Below are 11,008 nucleotides of genomic sequence, written 5' to 3' on the forward strand. Positions count from 1 at the left end.
GAGAACTGGGCATCTTCTGATGGTGCATGAGTGTGTTTGCAGTCCAGAAATTGAAAAGTATCTGCATGAAATTTCCATGAAGAAACTCTCTTCTTTCTTCTGTATCCAGTAACTAATCTTTACATTTTAGTAACCTACAATATCTTTTTATTGCTTTCACTGATCTCTACTTAGTTACAAAGTTAAGGTGTATGCGATATCACAAGATCTGTTTACAAGTAGAATCTTTAGCTTTTAAACTGTGATTAACTTCTCTAAATCCATTTATGTAGTTTAACAGGTTTTTAAACCATTTCATTTCACTGGAAATATTTCAAAGATGACAAGAATCACTTCACAGATCTGGGGATATGATTGGGTTTCCAATCTCTATGACCCTGCATGATCTGGATTGTCCATCATAAAAATAATGCAAATTATGCTTGTTTGCCTGGGTTTTTAATAGTTAATGGTTTAAAAAGTATTAGTTGTAAAGACTGGAATATGCTTTTCTTTAACAGTACCTGGCTCCAAGTGTAGCTTCTCCATTTTCTGTTTGGGAAAAGAAACACAGAATGAGGATTTTATAAAATGTATTTTGTAATGTAGAATAATAGCAACCCCCTGCCCAATCCCAAGACTGAAAACTACGGAAAGTCATGTACTACATTTAGTGCTTTTTTAACCATCCACTCAAACAAGGTATTTTATATAGGGAATTTTTCTGGCATGTTAAAGCCAGAACAAGATACCAGCCACAACTGTTTTCTCATATCTGACTTGGAGTGTTAAAAAGGCAAATAAAGCATCTCTCAACTATAGAGCAAAAAACAAACCCAGCTACTACTTGATATAATCAGCAGGAGAAAGAAGAAATCAACAGTGCAAGACCATTTTTCTTTGTCACAAGTGTAGGAAGTCTTGGTAGCTGACTGAAAAGTAGGGAAAACCCACAGTGTGTTCTCATTTGACAGACTATTCTGAACAAGGTCATGTATGTCTTGGGTTCTGTCATGATTTCATATTAGGGTCACATTTTCTTTTTTGTATTATGTGTACAGAGTGACTGCTGATAGTAACAATCTGAAACAAAGCTACATTTTCAATTTACCTTCATTTCAATTAAATCGGAAGAAGGGGCATCTAAATTGTTTTCAATATCATCATAATCTTCCTAAAAGAGTAAAAAACGAATTATAGCATTTCTTACAAAAAAATATTAGCTTATGGAGAAATACTAATGTATTCAATTTTCCCTAGCAATAACATGAGAAAGATTTTCCAGTATCTGACAGATCTCAGTTGCTATTTCAGATTGTGACCGAAGTAAGATGAGCAAAAAATAAACATTCCTGATGATTAAGTATCTTTCTCCAGTTACCTTTCATTTTAATGTCAACATGACATGGCCTATTTCTAAATTACTCTTATTTAGAAAGAGAACTTGTTTCACATTTCTGTGGTTCCGGTATGTAACACATTTTTCCATTTTCCCTCTTTTTTTACTTGAGTTTCCAACTGAAAAATAGAAGCTAGAAATGAAGCTGATCAAAGCTTATTGGTTATACGATTCACAATAGTTCTGATTGACAAAAGTGGTTCAGGTTAACTTAATGTTGCCACAATTACTCTGTTTTCAGATGGCAAATGATAAAGTTGAGACAGACACCACAGCTCTAAAATAATAAAAAACTAAAACAAAAAAACCTCCAACCATAAGGAGGCAAGGAAGGACAATTTGTTCAGTTTTAGGAGCCAAAAGCCTAAAATTTAAAAAAAAGACCACAAGGATCCAAGAAAGGATACTATTTGGAGAGTGAACTTAACATATAGATTACCCTGTTCATTCAGTAGCAGAGACTATACTATACTACCTGTAAAAGACACTGTAAGTTGCTTTCAATACGAAGTCAAAGGCTTGGTAATGTCAAAAAAGGGCACTACACAATACGTAAAGATTTTCTTATTTTATTAATCTCTGTGAGAAAATTGTACCACAAAGTCTTTAAACCAGAACATTATTTCTGTGGAAAACATTTCCAAATCATTCAAATTGAAAACTTTTTTCCTCTCTCCATATGTATAAGTATCTAGATGGCTGAGCATATGCATATATACACTTAAACACATATAAATGGGAAGAGGGAACACTGAAACTAATACATTACTTTCAGTTTGAGGCTTCTTTCATGGCAAGAAAAGATGTTGCTGCAAGGTAAGGAATGCTGTGACCCATCTACTGTGAGCATTTCAAACCTCTGATAAGTCCAGGAACGTTTACTACTTAAAGAGTAGTACATGAGAGCTGTTAATGTGAAATATAATCCATTATCACATTCACATCTTACATTCTATTACAGTAAAATAACTTGCTCATGTGTCCACACACTTTTTAAATACCTTCTGAAAGTTTACAATGATGTCTACTCACTTACCTCATTTTCTGTTAGCTGATCTGGAAGTTCTTTCATTTCTGCCTCAACATTATCTTTATTATCAGACAGTGAATCGAGAATATTATCAGGACTATAGTCTTCTCCACAGTCTACAGCACTGCTGTTATCTATTTCAGCTTCATCTAACACACTAATATCCATCATGTCAATGTCTTGCAAGGTATCCAGACTTGCTTCAATATCCTCCTACAGAAAGAAAAAGGGTAAATACGTATTTTTTGTGGGTTAAATGATCCATATTCTTAGTAAGAGCAACCATTATTTCACTTACCTGCTCATCTCTAGAGTTTTCTTCTAGTCCATTGTCTTCAACACCTTCTTCTTCTGGTTTTCTTCCTAAAACTAATAACACTGAAGTGAGAGATAGCACTAAAATTCATAACACATTTACTCTCTGCTGAATAATCTATTCAGTGTTGTGTTTGTTTCAACAAATAATCATTAAGACCCTAACTCAGAAGTCCTGGTCTGTCTGGATATACCAGAGGATGACCTGCCACTCGATACAAGTGAATGGCATGAGCATGAACTAGAAGGAGCATAGCTATATTTTTCAACAGCTACAGTCCTCTCATTCCACAACAGTTCAATACCTAAAATCCCAACTCCGCCTACGAAGATGTTCCATTTAAAAGAAACACCCTATCATCATTACTAAAAACAAACAAACCAACCAACCACCTCTTCTAATTTAAATAATTAAACTGCTTTAGAATTTATCTTCACTTTTAAGATCTTGCACACATTGAGGCCTATCTGCCACCAACAAACTTGCATCACTATTCAAAAACTGCTCTGTCTATTTTTACCCTGTTATCTTAAAGAAAGTACTAAGTTTCAGAAAGTATCTCTCTAAGAACTGGCAATGGGCAATTCAAATAAACCACACGTAACACAGCCCACATAATATTTAATGTTTGTTGAAGGAATATATACTTAAAATTACTAATGAGCTATTTAAAAAGTTTATTTTCAAAACAACAGACAGTTAAATTAAATTTGACACTACCAAAAGTTATACACATTTGTTATTTATGCAACAATGGTTCTAATTAATCCCACTGTAACTTCTTGCATTTAAAAATGTATCCCAATGCTGACGGAGGTTCAAAGGCTTCTAGGAAAAAAAGAAAATGTATGTAGTTACAGCAAGGAAATTAGTACTTGGGGTGTTGTGAAGCCACCTTAATATACTCTGGCAGAGCTTTCCACAGGATCTGATGCTGCAGCTGCTTGCCTGTGCCTGACAATTCTACACTCACAGTCACAAGTACAGAAACATCTGCAACTTACAGTCTCATCTACAGGTTTCAAGACTTGCTAATTTAAGTATGGTTAGGTGTCATATTGTTTAAACTTGTTATCATGCACTAATACAGTGGAATTTATACTGTTTCCCATAAGGGAAAAAGAAAAAGCACTTAATTGGAGAAAAAAAAAAAAAAAAAAAAGAAAACCAAACTCAAAACCAACTTAACGAAACAGGAGACATTAACTTGTATGCTAAGTTCTAGCTATACGGAAACAAAGAAACCGTATGTCTAGATGCCGTACCTTTGCTAGTTCTTTTTGGCATTCTCTTGTTGGTCAGTTCTGAGGCCACAGGAATTTCTTCAGGATCTCCTCCTTCGTCCTCAATGGCCTATGGGAGACAGCAGACATCTACTGTGTTATTTGTTGGGTTGCATTTGTACTGGTTTTGAATGGGACAGAGTTAATTTTCCTCACAGTAGCTAGTATGGGGCTATATTTGGGACTTGTGCTGAGAACAGTGTTGACAACACAGGGATGTTTTAGCTATTGCTGAGCAGCACTTCGACAGAATCAATGCCTGTTCTGTTCCTCATCCTGCTCTGCTAGTGAGCAGACTGGGGCTGTACAACAAGGTGGAAGGAGGCACACCTGAGACAGCTGACCCCAGCTGACCAAATGGATATTCCGGACAATGCAATGTCATGATCAGCAACAAAAAGGGTAGGGATCAAAGTTGGTGAGGCTGCCATTACTTGAGGACTGGCTCAACCTTAGTTGGTTAAAAGTGAGAAACTGTTTTTTCTTAGATCAACTGCTTTCCTTGGTTCCCTCCCCCCCTTTTTTATCCCCTGTTGTTGTTTCTTGTTTTCCCCTTCCGTTTAGAAAAAAAAAAAAAAAACAAACTTGTCTTTATCTCAATCCACAAGCTTCCTCTCACTTTTACTTATCCAGTTCTCACCCCCATCCTGCTGCAGGGAGACAAGTGAGCAGCCAATACAACAGCATTTTTAAGGATGTTTCAGATGGAATCATTAACCTTACCCAAGTTCACATCATGCAGCCCTATCAGCCATTAGAAACACTGAATAATAGTAAGGTGTTTTAACACAACCCCATAGCCAGATCAACCTACGATTGAGGTGCAAAGTTCCCCTCATCCATAAACAAGGCTCCCTCCCTACTCAGCAGACAAGCACGCTGCAGGAACTCAGGCGCATCAGACTATTTTTTTTCTCAACGTGTAGGCCCCCTAGAACTTGTGAAAGGATCAGGACCGACTACGCTGTTCCACCTCAAGGAAGCCTGTGAAAATACATGCCGGAGAGGTAGGATGAAAAGGAGTGAGGTGAAGTGTGCACAGAGGAAGCAAAAGAAGAGATACAGGAAGGGGCGGTGGCAAGAAGCAGCACTGCAGCGGGGCTGCTGGCGGTCCCCACACGGAGAACGGCTCTACAGCGGTCTGAGAAAAGAAGCGCGCCGGTGCCGGAGGACGCCCCTCGCCTCCCCATGAGCAGCGGAAGGACACAGTGGCTCTATGCGACTCCACAGCTCAGCTCGCGTTCCCCTCACGGGTCCCCTCGGCACAGCGGCTTGGGACGCCAAGCGCGCATGCGCCAAGCGCCCTCGGGCTGGGGACAAAGGACCCGGATGACACCTCCCCCTCCCCCTTTGAGTTCGCGTCTCACCTTCCTCAGCCGCTCCATGAGGACGCTCTTGTTGCCGCCGCTGTCTAGGTTACGGCGTTTGAGCTCGGCCCGCAGGTCGATAACTCGCAGCTCGCTCAGCCGCCGGGTTTCGGGTTCTGAGCCGAAAGCCGCAGCCCCACCAAGGGATGTGAAGTCCCCCAGCCCGGCCGCTGATTGACTCTCCGCCATCAAGGCCCCTTCGATATTCCACCTCAAGCCCAAACGCACGGGAGAATACGGCACAACCCAGCAGCTAACCGTCCGATCACAGCGCAAAATGGTGGGGAGACCAAGACTCACCAAGTGGAGGGGGAAAACCCCACTACGCGCAGGCTCAGAAAGAAGGGCGATGAGGAGCGGGGGGAGGGAGGGAAGGCGGGGCTTGGAAGACAACTTGAATGAGAACTATGGCGCAGGCGCCGGTGGCACAGCCAGTGTCTGAGGGGGGCTCGCGCATGCGTCCGAGGGCCAAAACAGATCACGGCTGCGCGTTCCTGCGGCGCTGTCGTCAAAGGAATTAGGACGGGTACGCACTTACAGTAGCCCGCGTCGGCGGCGAGGCGGTCCTCTTACGCCTGCGCGCAACTCGTCGGGGCGGTCTGGTCAGCGCGCGTGCGGGCTGCAGTTTCTTTTCCTCCCCCTTTCTTTTAAGTGCGTCTTGGTTTTGCCACCATTTTGTGGTGTAGTTGCGGCTTTTCGCCGTTGTGCCTTGCTCCGCGTGTGCGAGTTGAAACAACGGCCTCATGGCAGACAGTCAGGCAGCTGCTGGGCAGGGAGAATTTGCGTCCCTGGGTGGGTCTGGAGTCTCCAGTTCAGAGCCTGAAAACCGGCGGCGGCTGAGCGAGCTGCGCGTGATAGACTTGCGGGCTGAACTCAAGCGCCGCAATTTGGACAGCAGTGGAAACAAGAGCGTCCTCATGGAGCGGCTGAGGAGGGTGAGCAGGAGACGCGCCGGGGCTGCCGGGGGGAAGGCGTAGCCGGGTCGTGTGCTGTGATTCTGTGACTCCTGCTCGCCAGGCACTGCCGAGGAAAATGGCGCCAAGCGGCCGCAGAGCGGAGGGAACGGGCCTGCGGATAGCAGGGACCTTTCGCTGGGCTCTGGGGGTGGTTTCGTGGAGCCCGCCAGGCCCGGTGCGAGCCTTCCGTACGTGGTGAGCGTGGCCCCAGGCTTGGTCGTCATAGGCTCGTCTCTGAGACGCCGATCTCGTGTATTAGCGGTGAGGTGTATGTGTGTGCGAGTCTGGCGTTTCCGTTTACGCAGCGAGCCCCCACCTCCAGTCTCCCGGCCCCGCGCAGCACAGTGTGTCCGCTGCGGTACCCGGCCCCACCATTTTAGCCTCTTCCATCACCGGGCTTTCCGCAGTGCATTGAGCTTCTGGATTTACAGTTCTATACACTATCTATTAAGCTTTTTGCAGCGTACTGATTTTTTTTTTTTTTTTTCCTCCTGGCTTTCTAGCTGGTAGCTTGTACACTGTATCCTCATCAGAATGTTTGGTATGTTAGCAGCACGTGGACAGCCTTCACTGAACCTGATGCTTGCCGTCTCTTAGAGCCGAGGTTCTTTGTCGCACTGCCATGGATATCTGCACTGTTGTAAACACTGTTGCAGACTTTTTTGGTCAAGGTTATGCTGCTTACTGCTTTCCAGAAATATGCTTTACACCAACATGTTTTCAGTGTGCTTGTTGCTTTGATCTGGTTGTCTTTTGGTTTGTGTATCCAAGCTGGTGCTAATTCAAAGCACTACATTTTTGTTTTCTTCCTCTGATGTCCAGCTTTTAAACACAACAGAAGTACACAGATGGAATTTTTACATTTGTATTGATATCTGTCTTTATCTTTTCCTCTTAATAGGCTATTGAGGAGGAAGGGGGGAATCCTGATGAAATTCCAGTGGTTTCAGAAAATATGAAGAAAACTCCAAAAAGAAGCAGCAAAGGTACAGGGCAGTTAGAGAGAATCTCTACCCTGTCCCCCTTGAGTTTTCTCTTCAGTTACTTATTGGTGTTATATCACAACTTTTACTCATGAAATGGAACTTGGCTTATCTTCCTGAAGTCTGCTTTTCTCTTTGAAAAAGTGCTTGGTTTAATTCTGGCACTGTTGTTGAATGTTTTGCAGTCCTAAAGCTATAGTTAACATTACTTACCTAGCCAGATTTGGGTAAAACTGGTTCTCTGGAAGAAATTAAGCACACTTGAATCTTCTGTTGCTTGGTTCCGACTCTTAATGCCATATGTTGCTTGTACTCCTCCCCGTAATTGTTGTCAGATTTTTAGAGATGGGTGGTATGGTATTAAACTTACTGGTGATTTATTCACAGAACTTGATGTACATAAGGCAGGAATTGGTCCACTGGAAGGACTTCTTGGTTTGTTCTTGGAGTTCCCTGACATTTGTGGCAGGAAATACTAAGTAATGCTGCAGCATTGTCAGTGGGTTTTAAAATAGGTAATTGTTTTTTTTTATGTGCCTCTTTTACTTATGAGAAATATTAATGTTGTGGTGGTTTTTTTTGAGGTAGATAGGCAGGTTTTTTAGCAACTTCAGAATAATCTCTGTAGTGTTTTGTGTTTCATAGCTAATAGCAGTCTCATTTTTCTCCCTAGAAGGCTGGTTTTTAAACAAAACTTGAAATTGGATATGGTTTTAAGGCTTTCTTTGCGCATGATTTTTCTAATGGTGAGACATGGTTTTACATAATGCTGATGAAGAAAAATTATCTGCTATTTTACTAACAATTAGCACAGTTTGGTTTTATTTTGTAATCAAATTATAGTGAAAGTTGTGTTAGAGCTCAGCACAATAACTAATTTCAATGAAGGATATTAAGTTATTTTGATTTACACAATGTAAATTTGTGAGATGAAGCTAAATGTTTTGCCAACCAATGTATTTGACCCAGATTTTTGTTGTGTCCAGTTTGGAATGATATTACATTTGCATGTGAACTAAAATGTTAAATCTTAAGTGGTAAGAGAACATGTCACACCTGTGGGTAAAAGCAGAGAGATCTTTGGTAATCATGTTCATTTCCAAGTCTCAGAAGAATACCTAACCTGTGTTATAGCACTTTTAGTGTTGGGACAGAAAGAGATGAGATGTTCCTCTTGGCTCTAAATCCACTTTCCCTTTTTTATTGTTATGTGCTTGCAGTTTTCAAGGGAGTTCAATGTTCAATAACATTCATAAAAGATGAAACAACTACTCAGCTCTGAGTTAGAGGATTCACTATTTGGTACTGAGACTAGTGTACTGGATTCTGCTATGTCAGTTCTTGTGTCCAGCTGGTGAATGAAGCATTGCAGTGTTTTTTTGTGTTAAGTTTTTCATTTGGTTGCTTTTTAAATCTTTTTCTTCTAGTAAATGTCTGTAAATAAATGAAAGGTAATAAATAAGATAATAAATTATTGTTGTCTTAGCTGAGCTAAATGTTCTGAGGAGTGCACAGCAGTGCCTCTCAAGCTTGTGATAAACATGCTACAATCTGGGGTCTGCTAGCTACTGAACTGGGATGTTACATGAACACTCAGTTGTGGAAAAAAAAGGAGAAAGCAGATAACTATATTGAATGGAATACTGACTCTGATTAAAATTAAAATCTGAAGAATATATAATGTTACCTTCTTTTCATTCTAACGATCATATTGTTAGGACGTAGACCAGATGAAGAGGGAGTAGAAGATAATGGACTGGAAGAGGATTCAGGAGATGGACAGGTATGTGGGGCTGTGTTTGAAGGAAAATAGTGGTAGCATTGCATTCAAGTTACAATGACTATTATATATACTTTTCTTCTCTTTACAGGAGGATATTGAAGCAAGTTTGGATAACTTGCAGGATATTGACATGATGGATATTAGTGTGTTAGATGAAGCTGAAATAGATAATGGCAATGCGGTAGATTGCGGAGAGGATTACAGTGCTGATAATATTCTTGACTCACTGTCTGATAGTAAAGAAAATGCTGATGCAGAAGTGAAAGAACTTCCAGATCAGCCTACAGAATTTGCTGTAGGTAACTTGGAGGCGTCCCCACAATTTTCAGAAATTAAAGAAGAATCAAGAGAAATACCAATAGTGATGGTATGCATCTCTTATGTGTGTGGAATCAGATTATTTTTTCCTTTATTTATTTAGTTTTTAAAAATTAAATAGCAAAAGAGTAGCTAAAGAGTACTGGAAACAGTTTGGGGCTCTACTAGTTCTTGTGGTCGTTGCTTTTTTTTTTCCTTCTACGTATTTGTAGAAATAGCATTCTTGACTTTAAAATGCATACGTTTTGTTTGTACACATATGACTGTACAAATTCATAGTAATCCAGGAAGCATTCATTTTTAATTATGCTTTGAACTCTCTGCCTTGCCTTATGTTTACATTCCCATTTTCATGTCTTTATTTAGGAGGATGTACGAGGCATACAAGTGCTGTAGCCTTATTTACTTCATTTCAGCTGAACAGCAGTATTCTGGGAACTATATCCTAGGTTATTTTTCTGTTAAGATAGAGTCTCACAGTAACTTAGTTATTGAAAGTATTTTTATGTTGGCTTTCCGTGTCCATCTGGCTGTTGCCCTACTTAAATGACATTGTCAGTCTGGGCCCTCAAAGTCAAGTGTTTATCTCCTGAAATGTACAGCAAAGCATTTGAAGAAAGTTATTTCTGCCCCGTCTAATAGGGCACCATAGCTCTTTGTTGTGCACGTATACATTGTGTCATCTGTGTGGACTACAAGATTCTAAAGTTGAATGGTTTCCCCCTTGCCCCCCATATCTGGAAGCTGCAGAGATAAGTTTAACCCCCTATCCTGAAGTCAAAAAGAAGTACCCAAAAAGTACATTTTTTCAGTGACTAAACTACCAAAGTCCAGGTAAGCTCCTGTGGTCATCTTTTATCAGAAAGAAAATAGTTAAGAGTCCCATATACATCTTGGCTCTATTGTTTTTCTAAATAAGAGAGAAAGAGGAAACTTGCTGTTGGAATCCCCATCCTTAAAAGATTATTGTGAGCTGACCAACATTATTGAGAGGTAATGAGAAAGCTTTTTTTGGTTGTTGGGGATTGGGAAGAGGTGTGGGGGTCATTGGTCCATTTTTACCCTTATTGGTTTAGATGCTAGGTATATGTCCTTAGTATCAGTTGCCAGTGCAAATAAAGTTTTTATTCCTCATTCAGGTTTCACTCACAATACCATTCTCCTCTAGATAACAAAATATCTTCTGTTTACTTTTTAAAGGTAGAGACTGAAGATGTTGGAAACAGTTTAGATGCCTCTTCATCTGATTTAACTGTGATAAAGGTAAATGGTAACCAGTGTTTTTCTTTACAAACAAAAAGGCATATGCCATATAAACTGTATGCTGAAACAGTGTAAGTACACATATTACACAGTGGTGCATTCCTATGCTGTAAAGGACAGGAACTAATGCCTTTCTAACCATGTGGATGAAGATGGATCTCTCTGTTTATCAGGTCATACATATTTGACTGAGTTTGGTTCTTCTGTTGACTAATTGCCCAATACAGAATGATGTTATCATTAACAGGCAGATCGCCAGCCACACTTCTCCCTTTGCTACTACATAACACACCAGAGATACAAAGTGCCAGACAACCAGAGCGAGGAACAA

General features: G+C 40.7%; 2 protein-coding genes across 3 annotated transcripts; one reads left to right on the top strand and one right to left on the bottom strand.

The window, feature by feature from the left end:
• On the bottom strand, nt 1-5,664 carry LOC103776350 (scaffold attachment factor B1-like). Of its 2 annotated transcripts, none has more exons than XM_008943858.1 (6): nt 5,375-5,664; nt 3,990-4,077; nt 2,707-2,771; nt 2,415-2,621; nt 1,091-1,153; nt 1-531 (listed from the first exon to the last, which is right to left on the bottom strand). In XM_008943858.1, exons 1-6 carry the CDS (start codon nt 5,561-5,563, stop codon nt 454-456), a joined length of 690 nt encoding a protein of 229 aa, XP_008942106.1. In that variant the 5' UTR covers nt 5,564-5,664; the 3' UTR covers nt 1-453. The 2 variants fall into 2 exon arrangements, with proteins under 2 accessions (XP_008942106.1, XP_008942105.1); XM_008943857.1 differs by having other exon boundaries at nt 2,707-2,786; nt 5,375-5,614.
• Nucleotides 5,665-6,117: 453 nt separating this feature from the next.
• On the top strand, nt 6,118-10,677 carry LOC103776351 (scaffold attachment factor B1-like; the record flags this gene model as incomplete). Its single annotated transcript, XM_008943859.1, has 5 exons — nt 6,118-6,309; nt 7,232-7,316; nt 9,032-9,096; nt 9,185-9,463; nt 10,615-10,677. Coding segments are annotated over exons 1-5 (684 nt in total), but the record flags the coding sequence as incomplete, so codon positions are not given.
• Between the last annotated feature and the right edge of the window lie 331 nt (nt 10,678-11,008).

Source organism: Merops nubicus, unplaced genomic scaffold (assembly GCF_000691845.1).
Source record: "Merops nubicus isolate BGI_N331 unplaced genomic scaffold, ASM69184v1 Scaffold11997, whole genome shotgun sequence".
NCBI lineage: Eukaryota > Metazoa > Chordata > Aves > Coraciiformes > Meropidae > Merops > Merops nubicus.

Coding starts and splice junctions, on each gene's coding strand:
- LOC103776350 (XM_008943857.1), bottom strand. CDS start 5,563: ATGGCGGAGAGTCAATCAGCGGCCGGGCTGGGGGACTTCACATCCCTT. Junction 4,078..5,374: donor TCATGGAGCGGCTGAGGAAG/GTGAGACGCGAA, acceptor TGTCTCCCATAG/GCCATTGAGGACGAAGGAGG. Junction 2,622..2,706: donor AAAACTCTAGAGATGAGCAG/GTAAGTGAAATA, acceptor TTCTTTCTGTAG/GAGGATATTGAAGCAAGTCT.